The sequence below is a fragment of the Rhinatrema bivittatum genome, chromosome 8 (genome assembly GCF_901001135.1).
Source record: "Rhinatrema bivittatum chromosome 8, aRhiBiv1.1, whole genome shotgun sequence".
Classification (NCBI taxonomy): Eukaryota; Metazoa; Chordata; class Amphibia; order Gymnophiona; family Rhinatrematidae; genus Rhinatrema; species Rhinatrema bivittatum.
The window spans coordinates 140,199,155-140,221,063 of record NC_042622.1 but is presented as its reverse complement, the minus strand read 5'-3'; the positions used below and the strand labels follow the sequence as shown (position 1 = coordinate 140,221,063).

At 41.6% G+C, this 21,909-nt stretch overlaps 1 protein-coding gene across 9 annotated transcripts in view; it reads left to right on the top strand.

The window, feature by feature from the left end:
- Nucleotides 1-21,909, top strand: part of PNPLA7 (patatin like phospholipase domain containing 7) — a 668,718-nt gene that overhangs the window by 412,289 nt on the left and 234,520 nt on the right. For all 9 annotated transcript variants that reach the window (XR_003858427.1, XM_029614471.1, XM_029614468.1 and 6 more), the window contains one exon: nucleotides 19,796-19,859. Coding sequence is in view for 8 of the 9 variants with exons in the window: in XM_029614471.1 (XP_029470331.1) it covers nucleotides 19,796-19,859 (64 nt within the window). In the remaining variant the exon portion in view is untranslated. The remainder of the gene's footprint in view (nucleotides 1-19,795; nucleotides 19,860-21,909) is intronic.

The window sequence follows — 21,909 nt, the reverse complement described above, 5'->3', positions numbered from 1 at the left end:
AAAAAATGGGGCAGGCCCAAAGCCAGAGGTAATAAGAAGGCCTGTTTAAGAGAACAAAGGATGCCCACCCATTTTATTTGCCCAGGGTCAATAAATTCTGCAGAAAATAATACAATGCCTCAGCTTGAAAATGAAGTGATAGAGCTGGAGGAAATGAGAGGTTTCAGAAGAGCTGAGCTCAAGAGAAATAGGGTGTTGGTCACTCATTATGGGCAGATCTAGCAGGCCAAAACAAAATGCACCCAGCCTAGCACAAAGGTGGACACGCATTTTGGACGCTCTAGACTAGCATCTGGTGCAGTAAGGGGATTAGCATGTCCAAAATTCACGCCCAAAATGTGTAGCCAATAGCGCTCATCACATATAAATTCCATGTAGATGAGGCTATTAGCTATTACCCCCAGTGCAGAAAATCACCAGGTGCCCAATGCACACTTTTTAAGATGGCAAATTCAACTCCAGCCCTGGAGCTGGCATTGTCATTCCACCAGTCAAGGGCTCATGAGAAATGCAAAAATACTGTTCTGCATGGTTCCTCCATCATTGCAATAATTAAAACTACTACTTGCGGTGTTTAAGATTAAAGGAATAATGTAATCACCTGATCTACAAAAAACAAAAATTTCTGGGCGCACAATATACACATACAACATACACATTCCACAAGTATATTTGGCAAAATCAACTGAGGTGGAATAAAATGGACATTTGAATTGGGCGTCTATTGCAATTATGGGCTCACAGCCACGTCTCCTGGACGCTTGAGGAATCTGAGCACTAGGGCGCATAATTCATTTTTAGCGTGTTCTTTTTAATGCAGCAGCTCATTTTTATATTGAATCGGGCACCTAGGAGACGTGGCTGTGCACGTGTTAGGAAAATGGGTGCTCAATACATGTGCCCATTTTAATGCACATCTTATTGCATTAGCCCCTAGGGAAACAGGAAATTCAAACACAGATTGCATCTAAAATGTAGAGAGAAATGTTACAATGGTTTTTTTCTTACAAAGAGCTTGAGAAACAAAAATGAACTACAGAGAACTGCCTGCTGTGATAGATAAAGTCCTAGCAGTTTCTGCAAATTCTTAGTTTAATGGTATGTAGTCTGGAGATTGATTGTGTGACTTTTGGTAACAGCTTCCGTCAAAATAGTTTGTTCTGATGAATCTATGTGTATATGCATGTATCTTCCCAGAGAATAAGTCCTTCCTTTTTTTTAATCTGACATATGTAGAAAGTATTACATAACAACAAAGCATAGGAATCTCTCATGTTTGTAAAATAATCATAGGGAAGAAAAATTATAAAAAAAAAAAAGGAAGTTAATGTGTTACTACATACACCTTTTTTTAGAGCAGGATTTCAGTTCCTGGTTCATAGAAACAGAGATATGACAGCAGAAAAGAACCAAATGATCTATCCAGTCTGCCCAGCAAGCTTATCATGCAGCCCCATGCTTTTCAGTTTCCCAGACCATAAAAGTCAGGTTGAGATTAACCAGAATGTATCTACTTTTAGACTCCATATACAAACCTTAGAGGAGAATATACCACGGAAACATTAGAGAGTCAAACTATTTGCTTGTACCAGCTCCACCTAAGAATTTCATATCAAAAGAAATAACTGATTTTATGTAAGATAGTTAAATAAAGTATACAAAAGATTTTTCTTCTATCTCAGTGGGATTAAAATAAATACTGCAGACCTCTTGGTAATTCAAACACATGGATACCTACTTTTCTCAAGATAATATTCTCTAGCGGTATTTACAACTTAGGAAGCTAGAAATAGGCAGGCTGGGGAGCCATCCCTGTAAACATAGGACACTAATAATTTTTAATGACCAATCTAATTATAAGTATAAGGCGGTTAGTGTGACCCATAAGGAAACAAATTATACCAGGTCAAATTTGGCAGCAAGGATAATCCCTCATATTTTCTCCCCCTTCCTGTGCCCTTTGCTCTGCTCTTTCCTATACAAATAGAGGCAGGAGACTTAAACGGAAGTCCAAGATAGAAATTTGTAATAGATTATTTTCTTTCTGAGCTATTTAAACTCGAATGAGTCATGTAACTATTAACAGGTCTGCAGAAAAACTCAAATGGCTCCTCATTAGCAATCATCTTACATGGGGAAATCTTTGATAGATCAGCTTTATAGAAAAAATCTCTAAAGCTAATTTAACTAGATAATCTTTCTCAAATTTTGTAGGAGAATCTGAAATCGGTGGGGGATCAAGCCCACTTGGCTTTGTCATAGAGATGGGTATGTACATCCCAGACTGAAATATAAGCTTCAGCATGTAACAGGGAGCCCTTAATGGCCAACAAGTCACCTTGTGGCCAGGACATTTAAAAGTCTTGTGTGGCGAAGGTAGTATGCGTACTAGAAACTAGCCTAAAGGTTACTTGCCTTCTGTTTTCTGCCCAAGCATGCGTGTGGAATATGTGGGTTTAGCAGCTTGTCATGCTGACAGGCTGCATGTGCCACACAAACTAGCCGCTCCTCTTACTCAGGGTTAGAATGTCTCATTGAGAACCATGCCTGGGGTCTCTGAGAAAATTCTGCCAAGGAGCAGTGCCCTACATCTAAGACTTGTTATACCATAGGGAAAACCTCCACTTGGCCATATCAGGATGGTAGCACTAAGAATTTTCAGGGGTCTCAGGTCTTAGTACCAAGAGATGCGACATATAATTGGGTGGAGGCAAGACACCAAGGGGCCATCATTCAGAGTTTCTTTGATGGGGGATCTAGAGCAGAAAAGGATAGGGGGAATAGTACAAAGGAGCTAGGCAAGGGGGTACCAGAAGCAGAGCCACTTGCAGCAGCTTCAGGCTTAAAGATTTGAGTGCACAATTTGTTCAGTTCCACTTTTGTCTCTGCCAGGGTATTTTGTGATTTGTCCAAAGAATTTTTTTAATTCACTTTTATAGACTTCTCCTTCCTAAATTGACTCTTTCTCTCAGTGCTTAAAAACTTCCCATTAGCATACATCTGTTTTCTCTTCGCCCATCAAAGCCCCTTTCAAGTGGCCAAATTTCTCCAAGTAAAAAGTCTCCTCTAAATGAAATTGTAATTTCACATTTTCTTTTGTATAGAAATTCCATCCCTCCAGATATTTTACATCTAAATAAGTTGAATGCTGTCATATAAAATGTGCCAGTATATTTGGCGAAGACTCAGGTAATGAACTACCGTGCTCCATTGCAAACTCTACTGTAACAAGCCATGCCTATATGTGTCACAAGAAAAAAAATCATACAGCACTCCACAACAACGCCAGCTGGAAATGGTTACCCAGAGGGCTCCCTCACTCTGTGGATTCTCCTTTTTCTATACAAATGCTACTAAATACAAATGCCACTATGAAAACAGAGATTGAGCTCACAACCTGGAGAGCTCGGTTTGGGTGCCACCAGACTACACAATAACCCCAATACAAGAGAGCTCATGTACCAGAAGAGTTCATTCTGGGCACCACCAGACTTGACAAGAACCAAAATGCAGCCAATGTCGTGGCTGGCCAAGTGCTCATATGCTAACAAAGTGCCACCAATCACAACCATCACCCAAATATGCTAGCACTGGGTACAATTCTCCACACTATACACCTATAAGCAGAAATACCCCAAATCCAGACGCTACTAACCCAAACCCATTTGGTTTGGGTTAGTAACCGCCGTAACAAGCCAGCTACTCCCTGCTTTGTGAGTGTGAATCCTTTTTTCTTCTCCCCTGCCGTTGAAGCTATGCTGGGTATGCGTGAAGTATCAGTTTTTCTTCTCCCCTGCCGTTGGAGCAGAGAGCTATGCTGGATGTGCATCGAAAGTGAAGTATCAGGCACATTTGGTTTGGGGTAGTAACCGCCGTAACAAGCCAGCTACTCCCGGCTTTGTGAGTGCAAATCCTTTTTTCCACATTTCCTCTTGCTGTTGAAGCTTAGAGTGATGTTGGAGTCACAGTAACCATGTGTATGTTTATTGAATAAGGGTATTGTGTCCAGGCAGTAGCCATCATTCTGGCGAGTCACCCACTCTTCATTGGCGGCCTCTTGACTTTATGGATCCACAGTGTTTATCCCACGCCACTGGGGGCGTGGGATAAACACTGTGGATCCATAAAGTCAAGAGGCCGCCAATGAAGAGTGGGTGACTCGCCAGAATGATGGCTACTGCCTGGACACAATACCCTTATTCAATAAACATACACATGGTTACTGTGACTCCAACATCACTCTAAGCTTCAACAGCAAGAGGAAATGTGGAAAAAAGGATTTGCACTCACAAAGCCGGGAGTAGCTGGCTTGTTACGGCGGTTACTACCCCAAACCAAATGTGCCTGATACTTCACTTTCGATGCACATCCAGCATAGCTCTCTGCTCCAACGGCAGGGGAGAAGAAAAACTGATACTTCACGCATACCCAGCATAGCTTCAACGGCAGGGGAGAAGAAAAAAGGATTCACTCACAAAGCGGAGAGTAGCTGGCTTGTTACGGCGGTTACTAACCCAAACCAAATGTGCCTGATACTTCACTTTAGATGCATATCCAGCATAGCTCTCTGCTTCAACGGCAGGGGAGAAGAAAAACAACCAATAAGGGCTGTATAACATAGTCTGGGTTAAAACAAATAAGCATGGGTGTAGCTTGCTTATTGCGGCGGTTACTACCCCTACTACCCCCTAACTAATCAAGCCTTTCACTTGGATGCAGCTCCATCACTGCTCTCTACATTAATGGTGGGGGAGGAAGGGAAATAGAACCAAGAGCTAAAAGAAACAGATAAGTATGAGAGAAAAAATGTGTGAAGCTTGCTGGGCAGACTGGATGGGCCGTTTGGTCTTCTTCTGCCGTCATTTCTATGTTTCTATGTTTCTATGCTATGCCCATTGTCTATAATATCACCAGATTCCCAGCCTATGCTATAATGTCCCTCTTTTTCTTGGGTGTCAGCAGGGCAAAGAAAACAGACCTGGTGGCACTCAAGAAAACCAAGAAACTTAACACAAATCTATGGGGGAAGCCACAAGAGCAGGAGGGTCCAAAAGGGCAGAAATACCAAAACACCACGGTAACATGAATAAGATTAGAAGGCAGCAAACGTAAACACAGTCGGATGCAAAAAAACCTCAGAAAAATCCTCTGACACTAAATCATGGGGAGCAGGAGTCATCTGCCATCAAGAAGGTAGAAAAATTGGAAAAAAGACAGAATAAAAGGGAAGTAGAACTGTTTCTGCACCAGAAAAACCCTCATGAATTTCCCTTTTAGGAGAAAAGTCCCACAAGGCCCCAAAAGACTTTGTCTTTGTATTTCACTATCAGAGCTCATAAAAAAAAACTTAGAAATAAAATTAAGATAGGTGCAGTAAATACTCTCTATTGTTATCAGATAGCATGCATATCTGATGGACCAAGCTGCCAGCCTGAAATGAGAAAGCTGGTCTCTCTGATATACGCAGTTAAAATTCAGACTTACATACCAATGTCTGGAAGAAGCTCCTTGCACTGGAACAGGACGCTGATGTCAGGACATCCCTACTGCCAGCCAAGGAAGGGCACTCTTCCTGCTGCATGGAGTTTTTTTCCAAACAGAAGCAGTGCACGATATAATACTCTGAATCGAGATTCTGATATTGGGACAACCCTGCTTTGTGTGCTATGGTGGGACATTCTTCTCAGTGCACAGAGCTTCTTCCAATAAAAAGTGATGCACTTTAACGTGGTCAGAAATGCTGCTATCAGGTCATCCCTGCCAGCAATGCTGGAGTGCATGGAACATCTTTTGGACAGAAATGGAGTACAGTACCCTTGTGGATTAACTCTGGAATGTAATGCCAGTGGTGACTCACCCTTTCCAGCCATAGAGGGATTGGTGTTCTTTCCTTACCTGGTGTTTCCTTGTGTGGAGAAGCAGTGTGCCTTATTTTCCTTTCCTCCCCTGTAGTTTGCAGAAGACTGGCAGGTCTTTGAGGTATCTCCCTCCCCCCCCCCCCTTCTCCACAGATCAATTTGGCTAACCCATAGAGGGAGTGCTCTTATGGGCCAGTTTGTCCAGTGTTCAGGCAAAGCAAGTCCTCCCTTTCCCTTTGGGTCCAACACATGATGTCTTCCTGGCAGAGGCTTTGCACCTCCCAGATCTTTTGTTGGAATGGCAATGCTATGATACTTTGCAGCTCATACAGTGGCCTGTGCATGACCATTGAATTGTCACTCTCCTTCACATTGGCTTGCACATTGTATTTGATGGAGAATTCCATAATGTCATCTTGCTGATATGTGTTATTGCAGCATGCCTTAAAGAGGCAAATGATGGTGAAAGGCAAAAAAAACCCCACAATCCTCCAGCCAAGATATGAAGCATGCTATGGTTTCTGTGCTGCATTATCGGGCTCCTGCCACATCTTGCAAACATCTTTGAATCTAGTGATTCGGATGAGACATTTTGGGGATTTGATGAATCATTAGTTGGTGACTTTGCCAGTATTGTAGCTGAGGGGAAAGAGCTAGCAGGGTCTCTCAAACTCAAGAGTTAAAACATACCTCATTGGCCAAGAGCAGTCTCAAGAAGAAATGCCGCCATGGTTTTAAGAGCAGAGGAGATGCTCTTGACCCTCTGTCATCTTATCCACCATTCTCCCTAGATGGATCCCATAAAAAAGTATAAATGTGGAGGCACGTTCTACTCAGAGAAATAACTTTTTGTGATATACATATTCTGTGGGAAGCATGCCAGATGAGGAAAGAAAGTCAGACATTCCTCCAACATGTCCATGACAACCAAACCCCCAGCAGAGGCTGGTATTCTGGGGACACCATCCACCACCCAGGCAATAGCTGCACAGTTAGCCCCTTCTCTCACCTTGTTTAAATACAATTTAAAAACCCCATCTTTTTGAGGTTGTTTTTAAATCTTAAGAACATAAGAAGTTGCCATACTGAGTCAGATCAAGGGTCCATCAAGCCCAGGATCTTGTTTCCAACAGTGTCCAATCCAGGTTACTAGTACCTGGCAAGTACTGAAACATTAAGTAAATCCCATGATACTAATGCCAGTAATAGCTGTGGCTATTCATTATGGGGTAGATTTTTTAAAAAAATATGCCCGCGCGTACTTTTGTTCGCGCAGCAGGCGCAAACAAGAGTACGCCAGATTTTAATAGATAGGTGCGTAGCCTTTAAAATCTGGGGTCGGCGCGCGCAAGGCTGTGCAAAATCGGCAGCCTGCCTGCGCCGAGCCGCGCAGCCTGCCTCCGTTCCCTCCGAGGCCATTCCGAAATTGGAGCGGCCTCAGAGGGAACTTTCCTTCCACCCCCCAGCCCTATCTAAACCCCCCCCCCCACACCTTTGTTTGACAAGTTACGCGGCCAGCGTGCGCGAGTTACGCCTGCTCAAGGCAGGCGTAACTCGCGCACGCCGGCCGCGCGATTCCCCAGCCCGGGAGCAGGTACGGAGGCCTCGGCCATGCCCCCGAAACGCCCCCGGGCAGGAACCACGCCCACAGCCCCGGGACTTACGCGCGCCGCCGAGCCTATTCAACATAGGCTCGGCGCATGCAGGGGGAACTTGGGGCAGGTTTTCGGGGGGTATGCGCATATCTTACGCGCGTACCCCTTTGAAAATCTGCCCCATGTCAACTTGATTAATAACAGTTAATGGACTTCTCCTCCAGGAACTTATCCAAACCTTTTTTAAGCCCAGTTACACTAACTCCCCTAACCACATCCTTTGGCAACAAATTCCAGAGCTTAATTGTGAATTGAGTGAAAAAGAATTCCTCCAATTTGTTTTAAATGTGCTATTTGCTGACTTCATGGAATGCCCCCTAGGCCTTCTGTTATCTGAAAGAGTAAATAACTGATTAACATTTACACATTCCTGACCTCCCCTGATGGTCCACCTTCAGCCTCATTAACTAATTTTAACCATTGTTTTTTGCCCTGTATGTTTGCATTGATTAGATTTTAAGCAGTATTGAGCAAGAAATATCTCTTGTGTGTTGTTTGTGCAGTGCTGAATATGTGAAGTAGCACTACAGAAATGTTAAGTAGTACTTTATAGCTCAACAGCATTTTGTGGCAGGTTTATGTTCTTCAGGATGCTCCATGGCCTACTTCTGAACATACAGGAATGATTTATTTTGCTTTCATTCTGCATCTCTGCAGTCTCATTCCCAAACAGCCCGTAGATATTGAGGCCTTTCCAATAACATGGTGGTGTGCTACACAACAAAATTACTGAAAAGTAAGCCCCTAATTCTTAGAAAAACAATGGATTTATTAAAAAAAAAAAAAAAAAAAAGCGATTTAGAGGACCCCTGTAGGATTTTATTATTTTCCTTCTGTAAGTGTTTGTAACTGTTAAATGAGTAATGGAACCTCATTGTATTAGACAAATGGTCACAAAAATTATACAAAGAGATGCCTATTAAGGGTTTTTTTTATTGATTATTTTATTCAAACATGTAAAATAGGGAATAATGTCCAAAATAAATTATCCTTAACTAGATCTTATCTTTCTCAGAGGCTGGAACATTTGGCCAAGGTGACTCCATCTGATAAATGTTTGAAATGTAAATAGGGAGTGGGCAATTTGGTCCTGCATGAAGATACAAGTGTTTTAGAAGCAAATAATTTTATATGTGGATCAAGTTCTTGGTTTGAAGCTATTCTTCAGCGCTGAAATGGCTCTGTTTGGGGACTTTTCCTCATTTGCAACAGGTACTGCTTTACAGAAATTGTGGATCCCTAAGGTTTTTCTTTCGGCCAGGATCTCTGTTTCACACTGCTCCATCATTCATGTTTTGGTGTAACAAGAACCATACTGGTTGATTTTAAAAGCCTTACACGTGCCAAAGTAGGAGCTACGAATGTGACTTGGCCTGGCGCGCACCGCGTGGATTTTAAAACCCGTGTGGGTACACATCTATCACCTGGCTTGCGCATAAAAAATTTTTGTGAAAGCGGGGCATGATCTGGGCGGGACATAGGTGGGCCAGGACTTCACCATGAAGTTGGCATGTAAGTAGTTACGTGCACAAGTGCACGCCGGGGTCTCCTAACGCGTAACTTACGCTATGGATGGCATGTAAGTTGTTTAACAAGAAAAACAAGGTTAATCAGCTGGGTTTTAAGGCTCAAGGCTAATAGGGTAAAAGAGAGGCCAGTTGGGGGTTTACGATGTCCTCTCCTTTACTGGGGTGAACTGGGAAAAAGGTCTATTGCGTCGCCACGCATACCTACTAAAATTCACCCCACTTACGCGTTCCAGATGTCATTCTCATACACGTGCGCGCATCAGTATAAAATCATGCACATTTGTACGCTTAGCTGATTTTATAGCATGCATACATACACATGTGTTTTAAAATTGATGCATCCATGTGCGCACGCCAGCAGACGTGCGCGTATCTTAAATTTTACTTCAGTCTTTTACTTTTGGAGCTCCTCTTTGGCAAGATAGGCATCCAGTAAGATAAAACATTAGACATTTGGATGGCTTATATATCTCCATTGCTGCACAGGGATTACGGCATGGTCTTAAATGAGTATTGTCTGCTGAAAATGTCCACTGTTTTAGTCGTCAAGACTGTGAGACTTTATCTAACAAAGGCTCTGGGATTGGGAGGGAGTTAACTGATAAAATGAAGAAGTTGCTGTTGTATTGGTATCTGACGTGCATCAAAACCAAGTATGTCATATGCTTCTATATAGTTTGCTATTTGTCTTTTTCTTCTTTTTGCCTAATAAACAGACTTATACGTTAAAAAAATATAGCAACTGTGCGTTGAGTAGATAGTGTTAAGTACTGTGATTGTGACACTTTTCCTTTAAATTGGTGTAGTGGTGAACATTTTTCTATTGCCTGATACTCTGTTTCAGAGCATTGAGTAGTAATTGATAGCTTCCTTGTACACCATACACAATCAAGGGCTCATATCAATAAATAATTGGGTTTCTGAAAGCAGGAGCAATTATTCTGTTGCTGGAGTCTTAAGTTGTAAGGCGACTATTGCTATAAAAACACGGAATTTAAAAGTAAGACTGAAAATAATGATTTTTAAAAAATCTTTCAACTGCTGCTTTAACTGTATAGGTCTAGCAGGCTGTGCTTGTCAGACCCTAAAGGAACTTGTGGATGATTGTCTGTGGTGAATGTTTCATTTTCTGTGAAAGATCTAGACTTGCTCATCAATTCTAAAAGCTTTTGGAAATCAATGCAATGCACTATCTTTTGTGTTCTCAGGCGAGCAATTTCTCATCCTAAAAACAAACCCAATATTGTAGTATGTCAACAGTTTCTCAGTCTTTTATTCTCTGTTCCAGCTAGGGAGAAGCTTCAATATAATTTTAAAGATTAAATAGTAAGGATATGGACCGAGAGTATGTATTAAGCTACACACTGACGTTTATAACCCTGGATCACAAGCACCCAAGAAATAGACTTGATTTGTACAAGAAGCTAATTTACAGTTTGCCCAATTATCTTACTGTGTAACATGTATGAAAGCAATGCGAATGCATTCTTATTGAGATTTTTAAAAGGTAGTGGATGTGTTGAATGGCCTTCCAGGGAAGATTACAAAATTCAAAAAGACCTGGGTAAAGCACAGAGGATCCTTAACTGTAAAGAAGTGAAGCAAAGCCAGAGATTAACTATGGTGGATGGCATTGTACCAGAAGTGAACCGGAGAGATTAGATGGCTTTATATGGGGATATTTTTTTCTACTATCAGATTTTATCTTTGTTTCTATATCTTGTTCTTTAAAAGAACAAAAGCATTTTTATTTATTCCTTTCCTCCTGTACAAATGCCCAAGATAACTTACAATACAGCAGAATCAAAAGTATAACATTGCAATAAGTTAAAGTAAATCTTATCTTTACATTCTTTAAGGATATCAGCATCACAAACAAAAAAGAATATAGAAATATAACATAAAGCTAATCATCCCATTAAAAAAATTGCATCACAATAAGGTTTGAGTCATATAATAATATCAAACATCCTTAGCCAAAGCCCAAATAACTTATACTTTGTAACCTTCCAGATACTGAAATAAGTAACCATGTAGTGCTGGACAGACGTACGCCTGGATACCAGGGACTGATTTCCCCATAGTGGACAGTCACATTATTTCATCGTATTCTCCAAAGGCCTGGGTAAACAGCCAAGTTTTAATCTCTTTCTTAAACTGCTCCAAGTATGAAATAATACAAACCTCTTTGGGTAGCAAATTCCATATTAACGGAACATACAAATCAAAAAGCACATTGACGAGTTCTTAAAACACACCTCAAAAACCTAGAACTCCTGAAATTTAAAACCTAAAATTTCTCACTAACTTTCTGTGTGATTTGGGGCAGCACACTTAAAGTTCCTGTGCCTCAGTTATAATCCCATCTCTGACCTCAGCTCTTCCTGCAACTGTGTTAGCTTAGCTGACTTCAAATGTCAGCCAAGTTGAAATGTCCCTGACTGCTGTGAATCTGTAGGATTAGACTATAGCACCCAATATTCACAAAAGGAGGAGAAAATGTTAATAAAAATATCTTTCCTCTGTAGTTTGAAGTTTGGGTCATATGAAGAGAACTCCTGTTGCCTCCTTGGCAGTGTTCTAACATCTCTATCCATCAGTTATGTATATTCTCCTTCCATACCTGTTAGTTGAATACAGCAGGTGGGTTAGAGGGCAGGCGGGTACCATTCAGTGATTTATGGAGAAACACATTTTTACAAATCTGCTTTCCTCCTCCTAAGGTGCAAGTGCTATATTTTTTTTATTTTTTGATGTTGCACCATTATGATACATTATGGGACTTTTAGGATTACAAAATTAGTTAGACTTGTAATATTCTTATAATGGTGATGTGTTATAGTATATATTTAAGATGACCTTTTGTACTGCCTATGTGAATGCTGAGTGCTTGCTTGCACCTCAGTCTCTAAGGACACAAAACTTTTAGTGCTCTATGCTTTTGATGACCTGAAGAAGTGACATTCAACAATGCAGCAAAGCAGCATTTTGCTTTAGTTCCCCCAACAATCTTGCCAGAGCTGCACATTTTCCCTTTGTCAAATGCAAACATTCTCATAATTCTGAATTATTTACATCTGTTTTGGAAAAAAAAAAGCTTTTTGCTGTCAGATGCCCTGGTTCTATGCTGTGGACAGTTGTTTGCTTGCTTAAATACAGTTTACTGGGACTGGCCGGAAGGTTTAATGGTTATAGTTTGTTGCCATGCAAAAGATCTGTGTTCAATTGCGAATCCTGTTTTCGTTCCTTGGATTACAGGGGATGTTGCAAAGATAGCATAATCAAACCAAGAGAGTTAGAGATACCTAAGTTATAAATACACCACAAACATCAAGAATAAGTGAGAAATAGGGTGTCATCAAGCCAAAACACGTGAGACCCTAATTGGGTAATCGCTGGTCTTCTCAATCATGCAACCATGAAAAAGTGTATTTTTAAAGTTTTATAAGTGCAGATAAAAATTCTTTACCTTCCCATCATTATTACAATATTCTTATCTTCCATTTAAAATGTCTGTATATAATGTGATGACATCAGAAGGATATGTCGTCTGTCCAGGTCAACTTGTAGTCTCCCATGTGAAACATAAAATACTGAAAATTGTGTTACCATATGTATACCATTGTACCTCAGTCAAAACTGTACACATTCAAAACATCAACAAGACGAGGATTATAAAAAACAGGAGAAATCTAATTCGGAGTTCAGACCTAAAGGAGAAAGGGCAGAAAGAGTTTGTTCCATTTGTAGCAGCCAAGTGGCAAAGTCTCCCCCTCGTCACCCTGAGTTCAAAATCTTGATGATCTCAAAGCGAAGGTCCTCAAAACATGGTTGTGTTGAAAGCAATGAGTTACCAATGGAGCTGTAATTCGTTGGTTCCTCAAGAAACTTCTCTGTTCTGTCATCCTAACCCCAATAGTATGAGTAGTCTTTCCAATGTATGCTTTAATAGAATGACATATGACACTCCTTTACTTTTACAATCAGTATCAAATCATAGTTTGATAGAAACATTAATTGAAGAAATCCAGATAATGTCTGTGTTCAGGGACACACTACAAACAAGCAATTCTTGCATTGTTGTCTTCCCCTCCAGGTATGGTTAAGTTGCTGGGTACTAAAATCTGAAGCCCCGAGTGTAAGCAATCCTTGTGAGTTTGTGAAACACAGGATGCAACTACAATAAATGCCAGTGTTGAAAGATGGATGCACGAATTTCATTTACCCTAGAAGAAAAAGGTTGCACACACTTCAGCTTATCATCTTTAACAGTAGATTTAGGTAGAAAGAGCCAATGCTTACTGATAAAATTCTGCATGCAAGTAAGCTTATTGAATAATGTGTTACAGATAGACCCTGGCTTTAAAACATGCAGCCATATCCTGTGCTAAAATTCTTTAACTGTAATGCAGATCCAATGTAATCTTAAATTGGCTGACTGGAAGACTGTTCTTGAGTGCCCTAGGATGCACTGCCATATCCTAAAAGATTGTTGTAATCACTTGGTTTTCGAAATAAAATGATGATAAAGCTCTCTTGTGTCTTTCTAATCAGCAGATGTAAGAAGAATATTTGGTATTCCTGTATATATGCAGAAATTTCAAATGTGTATCTAAAGTAGTCAACCAACATACAAATTATTGTAGCAAAACCCTAGTGCCTTGCCTAAAGATAAATTTCATCTATATATGGTTTTAGTAATCCCTGAGTGGGATTACTAAAGGCAAATTACCTCTCCCTCTGGCAAAAATCTATATATGGTTTCCAAACAGCCAACTGTGATTGAAAGGGATAGGCCTCTTCCTAAATAGCCTCAAAGTGGCCCATATACAAGTTGGATAAATCAGGAGCCATGGTAGCCCCCATGGCAGCTACTAAGGAAACAATTTTGGATCCATTGATTACAAACTCTTTCTGCTTTGGGTCTGAACACTGAATTAGATCGCTCTTAAATTTTTTTAGTCGTCTTGATGATGCTTTGAATTTGTACAGTTTTTACTGAGGTACAATGGTATATGTATAGAAACACACAAAGGAGGGGTGAGTAAAGAGCACACACATGCAGTACTGGTCTGGATAAAAGTGTGTGACAACACACTAGACTGTTCTCAGTTTTTCACACTTATCCTTTTATTTAGCAGATAACAGCAGTCCTCAAGTAAGTGATAGCATATATATAGTTCCTCAATACAACTGTCTTTCACATGGGTGCTGCGTAGATCATTATGTCGGGAAGAAAAGAGCTTTTATTGCCTTAATGTGGTACACAATTCCTTTGAAATGCTAAATTGTGTGACATGGGTGCTTCAGCGTTCCCTTTAGTACTTTTGAGATTTTTACGAAAACTGTCCCAGCAGCGTTTCCCACAGTGCTCAAGCAAAGTCATGTGTTGCATTAAGGCATTAAAAGCTCTTTCCTTCCTGACATAATGATATGAGACTATCTTTCATGTTCCTCCCAGTGCAGCACCCATGTGAAACACGGCCTTGTTGAGGAAATATATATGCTATCACTTATTTGAAGATTGCTGATATCCTGGGAAAATACTGACAAGGAAGTGTGAGAGGCAGCCCGGCGCTGATGTCATCAAGGTCCTGGGTCATTAAATTTCTCTGCCTTGTGGCGCACTGCCACCAATGCATCCCCATATCCTTTTTTTTTTTTTTTTTTAAATCTTTTGAGATAATGGGCAGGAAAAGAAAAGGGAAGATTGTTTTTCTCCAATGTGCCAGCATGCGTATGTTGTAAAATCTGATGGCTGCGTGCAAGGGGGGAATTTTTGCTAAATATGCATGGTGATACAATCGGGCCTCTCTCAGTTCCCTCCCGGTCCACTCCAATTAAGGAGGGACTGGGAGGGAACTTTCCTACCCCCCTACCTAGCTTCTTCCCTCTTCCCCTCTCCTCCCCGCCCCCTAAACCTAAGCTAATTATCGCAAATTTTTAAATTTTACTACTTACTGCTCCTCCGGAGCACAAGTAGTTTCTGTGCGCCAGCCAGCTGTCGGCGTGTGCTTCCCCGGGACAGCAGCCTCCATCCTACCCAGACAGAACCCACCTTTGCCACCCCTTTTTCAGGGCCCAGCACTTATGCGCATAATGGGGGTTACACGTGAGGCCGGGTCCTTCCGAAAATAAGTGCGGCACACGCAAGGCCCAGCTATGCACATAACCTTCGTTATTTATGCACGTGGCTGAAAATTTGCTTATTTGGGTTTTTTTTATTTTTCTAAAATCACATTTGCTATCTGGTTTATATATATTTTTTAAATATGCTACTGAAGTGTTACAATTTACTGAAGGCAAATGTAAATAAATAGTGTTGTCTAAATTGTATTATACTCCAGATAAAAAGAGGATGTCTAGCGAAGATGCAAACAGCTCAGATTTGCTTGTTCCTATCTCCAGCCCTGATCTCTCTGTGTATCTCTATTCATAGAAACATAGAAATGACGGCAGAAGAAGACCAAATGGCCCATCCAGTCTGCCCAGCAAGCTTCACACATTTTTTTTTTCTCATACTTATCTGTTTCTCTTAGCTCTTTGGTTCTATTTCCCTTCCACCCCCACCATTAAATGTGGAGAGCAGTGATGGAGCTGCATCCAAGTGAAATATCAAGCTTGATTAGTTAGGGGTAGTAGGGGTAGTAACCGCCGCAATAAGCAAGCTACACCCATGCTTATTTGTTTTACCCAGACTATGTTATTCAGCCCTTATTGGTTGTTTTTCTTCTCCCCTGCCGTTGAAGCAGAGAGCTATGCTGGATATGCGTGAAGTATCAGTTTTTCTTCTCTCCTGCCGTTGAAGCAGAGAGCTATGCTGGATATGCGTGAAGTATCAGTTTTTCTTCTCTCCTGCCATTGAAGCAGAGAGCTATGCTGGATATGCGTGAAGTATCAGTTTTTCTTCTCCCCTGCCGTTGAAGCAGAGAGCTATGCTGGATATGTGTGAAGTATCAGTTTTTCTTCTCCCCTGCCATTGAAGCAGAGAGCTATGCTGGATATGCATTGAAAGTGAAGTATCAGGCTTATTTGGTTTGGGGAAGAAACCGCCGTAACAAGCCAGCTACTCCCCGCTTTGTGAGTGCAAATCCTTTTTTCCACATTTCCTCTTGCTGCTGAAGCTTAGAGCGATGTTGGAGTCACAGTAACCATGTGTATGTTCTTCTAATGATAATATACTGTATCTACTAGGGCTACAGGGATTGTTACTTTTGTTTCAGAATCACATAGGAATCTTTTACTTCAGCAATATTTAAAGTTTAGGGGGAAATCATTCTTTGGCCAACAGGTACAAGTCTTCCCGGATATTTTGCGGGAGACCCAGTTTAGGAGAAGGGCATTTCTTTATCTGAAACCAAATGTTATTTCCTTGGAAGCTGCTTTATTCCTAAAATATCCTTGTAAATGTATGGTTAATTTTCAGCAGGACAGATATGTATTTTTGGACCAGACACATTTGGAGATTTTTTTTAATAAATAAATGTGCTTGATGTCCTTTTTGTTCAGATTAGGTGGGTTCTCAGTATATTTGAATAGATATTATTGTCTTTAATTCATGCAATTTCTGTCTTGTTCTTATTATGGATTTGATATGAATTCCTTTTGTATTTTTCTTGTTTTGTTATCTTGAAATGTCATATATCCTGGTTATCTACCATATAAATGGGCTTGGACCGACGTGCCGCAAATGCGCAGTAGAGAGCAGCTCTACTGTGCATGCACAAGAGCACGTCTGTCAGAGGGCAGCAACATGGTGCTGGGAAGGAATGAAGCGGCGGGGAGGAGCAGCGGCGACGACGGCAGCACAGAAGGTCTCTGGGGGGGTCTCTCTCTCGCGCGGGGAGAAGCGGCGGCACAGACATAGAAATGGGAGGTCTCCAGGGGTCTCTCTTTCGCGTGCGCGCCTCATCACCGAGTGTCGGGCGGGCCAGCAACGAGTCCGGTGGAGAGGCGGGCACGAGAGAGAGAGACCCCTGTAGACCTCCCATGGAGCAGCGGCGGTATCTAAGCATCAGGCGCGCGTTCTGGATAAGAGAAGAAGGAGTGGAGGAGGGCTGAGGGAGAGGGATGGGGTTGAGGTGGGAGGGGAAGAAAGAGGATGTGAGTAAGTGGGGAGGGTAAAGTTGTGGAGTACAGAAAAAGGGAGTGGAGGAGGGCTGAGGTAGAGGGAAGGGGTTGAGGAGGTGGGAGGGGAAGGAAGGGAAAATGAGAAGGATGGAAGGAAGATTGTAAGTGGGAAGGGTAAAAGTGGAGTAGAGAAAAGAGGGAAGAGGAGGGCTGAGGGAGAGGGAAGATGGGGAAGGAAAGGGAAGGTGAGAGGGGAAGGAAAAAGGAAGAGGATATGACTGAAACAGATGGGAAGGGTAAGAAATTCTGGGTAAGAGAAAAAAGAGTGGAGGAGGGCTGGGAGAGGGAAGGAGTTGTAGATGAGGTGAGAGGGGAAGGAAAGGAAAGATGAGAGGGGATGGAAGGAAAAGGGAAGTTGTGGAGAACAGAGCGGCTGTAACCGTGCCGGTCTGACCGATGGAATCTCGCCCTAACGGGCTTAACGGCTAGTGTCATATAAATGATTAAATTGAAAAAACATAGTCCGTTTGGCATCAGTAAGTCACCTCTCTTCCCAGGCAGAATCTCTACATTCTGATTTTATAAGTTTTATTGTGATTTTAAAGTTGTATTTCCAGATATGCATTCTTTTTGTAAGAACTTGTTCTGTAAAAGTTTAATGAGTTTGTAATTAAAATTTGTGACTGATATATTCTATCTGTTCACTTCTTCTTGATAAATGATAAGCAGTTATTCAGCATTTTGTAATTATCTGCTTATTGGTGGCAGAACTGTTTGAAGCAAACTTCATTATCAATAATAGCCATTTTATTTTGGCCTGGTAGTTTCTTCCTACTCTTTGGCTTTCTGCTCAATCAGAACTGGTCTTCATTGGATTATGGCACTATGAACCTTCATTTACAAATAACCAGGTATTTTTGCCCTTTTTTTCTATTTCCTCATCTCATCTCAGTACAGGCATTGCAGTCCTTGGCCAGAAACTCCAAACTGCTACAAATGAAGGCTTATGGTACTGTAGCCAATAGAGGCCAGTTCTGATTGAACTGGAAGCCCAAAAGGAGCAGGAGGAAACTGCTGGACAAACCAAAAAAGCAAAATAATAGTACATATCTGATTATAATAATCTATTCATTTTATTTAAATTTGGTCTTAGGTGAATCATTATTACATATTTTCATTAATTTTCCCTGTAGTCTCTGCCTCTTCTAACATGATAAATTATAACACTTTACCATTTCTGTGTGACACACCATATTAACAGCTTTCTTTATGTATTTTGGAGTATAGTAGGGAGTTGGTTTTATTGAGAAACCAGATCCTCCATTAAGCCTAAGGAGAGTCCCAAGCCCTCTGTGCTCTTTTATTGGTAGCAGCAGGTCTCCCCTAGAGCATGGGTGGTTAAGTCCATTCCTTGAGAGCCACAGGCAGGCCAAGTTTTCAGGATATCCACAATGAATAAGCATGACATAGAATTGCATACAATGGAGGCAGTACATGCAAATCTACCTCCTGCATATTCGTTCTGGATATCCTGAACCAGGCCTGTTTGTAGTTCTCGAAGACTGGAGTTGGCTATCTCTGCCCTAGAATGTTTCATATTCAATTAATTGAGCAATAGTACATAACTGATGATCAGATTATTGTGTTTGCATATATGTGTTTATGAGCACTCAAATGCTTACGGTGGACAATACTCCGGCAAAGCTTTACTAACAATTCCATCTCCCAAATAGGCACACCTAAACATGGTTCATGACAGGGCACTCTCACTGGCAGGTCCAAAAATATGGAACTCACTACCAGTTGACCTAAGGCTAGAATCCCATCCAAGCACGTTTAAAAAAAAAAAAAAAAAAAGCGCAAGACATTTTACTTTTAAACAGTTTTATGGGCAGTTACTGGATAATTTTATCGATTGTATTATTTAAATGTGTTTTAGAGCTTGTTTTATTTGAATTATATTTTATATTTTGGTTTGAATTTTAAGATGTAAACTGATATGAAGTTTTTATGAATACCGGTATACAAAAAAGGGGTAGATTTTAATAAAGTACGCCCGTGCGTACTTTTGTTCATGCACCAGGAGCGAACAAGAGTACGCCGGATTTGAATAGATACGCGCGTAGCCTTTAAAATCCGGGGTCGGCGCGCGTAAGGCTGTGCAAAATCGGCAGCCTGTGCGCGCCGAGCCACGCAGCCTGCCTCTGTTCCCTCCACCCCCCCGCACCTTCCCCTCCCTTCCCCTACCTAACCCACCCCCCTAGCCCTATCTAACCCCCCCTACCTTATTTGAAGAGTTACGCGCGCCAGCTGCGCGATTCCCCGGCCCAGGAGCAATTTCGGAGGCCTCTGCCACACCCTCGAAACGCCTCCGGGCTGGAGAACCACACCCACGGCCCCGCCCCCGGATGACGTGCCGCCGTGACAAACGCCCCCTAGCAAGCCGGGGCTTGTGCACGCCGCCGAGTCTATTCAACATAGGCTCAGCGCGCGCAGGGAGAGGTTGGGGCAGGGTTTCGAGGGGGTACGCGCGTATCCCTTTGAAAATCTGCCCCAAAGTGTATAAATAAATAAATACTTTGAACTGATGCTGAGGTTTGCATCTGTTGGGCTTCTCTTGTCTTGTTTAAGTCCCACAGTCTTGATCAGACTGTAAATATTTACAAAACCTTTGTTTTCTCAGGTCCCACTTTGCTGCTAACAAGCGACAATATCAAGCAGCGACTTGGTTCAGCTGCCCTGGACAGGTAACAAAACCCCTTAATTTACCATGTAGTTGATAAGCCTAATGTGTATATGACAAAAAGTTTGAAATATAATGGATTCTTCTTATGAGAACCCTCTTGGGATTAAATAATAATGCTTGTATATACAGTGGTTTGCAAAAATGTTCAATCCCCTAAAAAGTCAGCAGATTTGTGTAAATTACAAATGACACTTATACAGATTGTTCCAGAGAGTATGTTTATTGGAAATTAGTTTGCTCTTAAAGTAAATTTTCAGTCACAAGTCATTATTTTTCTGCATTTTTTTTTAAATAAAATTAAAAACTGAATAATGCTGCTTGCATAAGTATTCAATCCATTCAGATTAATACTTGGTAGAACCACATTTTGCTGCAATAACAACTTTGACTGTTGGGGTAAGCTTCTACCAGATTTGCACAATGTTTAGGAGTGATTTTTGCCCATTCTTGGCAGATTTACTCCAAGTTGTTCAGGTTGGTTGGATGATGCTTATGGACTGCAATTTTCAAATAGTGCCACAGATTCTAGATCACCTTTTTGTTGTTCAACCACTCCTGTGTTGCTTTGGCCTTGTGCTTGGGATCGTTGTCCTGCTAAAAGGTGAACTTCTCCCAAGTTGTAGTGTTTTAGCAGACTGAAGCAGGTTGTATGTTACACCATTCATTCATACTACAATTTTAACAAGATGCCCTGTACCCACTGAGGAAAAGCATCCCCACAACATGATACTGCCACCTCTATTCTTTACTGTTGGGATGGTGTTTGCTGAGGAATGGACAGAGTTAGGTTTGTGCCACGCATAGCATTTTAATTTTGGCAAAAAAGCTTCATTTTTGTCTTATCTGACCACAAAACCTTATCCCACATTTTAGCTGTATCACTCCGATGCTTTCTGGCAAACTCCAAGCTTGCTTTGATGTGGTTTTTCTTCAGTAATGGCTTCTTTCTAGCCACCCTCCCATGCAGGCCAGTTGTATACATAGCTTATGATATGGTTGACTGGTGCACCTCCACTTCAGTCTCATTCACTGCACTCTGTAGCTTCTTCAAAGTGATTGTTGGCCTCTCTCTGGCTTCCTTCACAAGTCTCCTCCTTGCTCTGATGCTGAGTTTTGAGAGATGGCCTTGTCTAGGCAGTTTCTGGGTTGTTGTATGCATTTTCCATCTCCTCACGATTGATCTAACAGTGCTCACTGAGATATCCAAGCACTTGGATCTTATTTTGTAGCCTTTTCCTATCTTTTGCATGTTTATAACTTTATCCTTAATTTTCTTAGAATGCTCTTTGGTCTTCATTTTAACAGCTTTCCTTCAGATTTACATTCTGATGAATGGTACTGGAATTAGTTACTGGTAATTTGGTGATAGTGGTTTGGGAAGCAGCCAGAAGGAATAAAGAGAATCTTGTTTCTTTTATGTACATTTAATTAAGAGTGAAAGAAACGTAGGGGGGGGGGCGCTAGCACTGCAGAGTAAAATGGCCGCTTAAAACCAGAGCTCCCTGCCTCCTCAAGCCATCAACAGCAATTTGCTGGAGTTTTAACGACGGAAATCATTATAAATACGAGGCGCCCGACTACATAACAATCCTAGATAGCCCAGAGAAAAAAAGGAGTAGACTTCCAACAATATTCATACTCACAAAATGAGCCGGAAGAAACGGGCCTCCTGACCACGGTGAGACTGCCAGCCACGATGTGTCGGAGGAGGAGGGGGAGGTCGGTCCCAGCCTTGCCGCGGCGGCATCAAATGAAACCCCGACTAGAGACTAATTTTATCAGTGGTTTGGGGACTTGAGAGAGGATATGAAGGAAAACAAAAAAGAACTGCTACTGATGATGGTTGACCTGAGGGAGGAGATAACTGAGATCGGACACCGGGTCAACTACTGTGATGGTCGGCCAGATGCACAAGCGGTCAAGATGGATGCTTTACAAGCCCAGTGTCAACAGATGTCCCAAGACTCTGCCGAATTTCAAATAAAATTAGAGGACTTGGAAAATAGAAGTCGGCGAAATAATTTGTGTTTTCACGGCGTTCCCGAGATAGA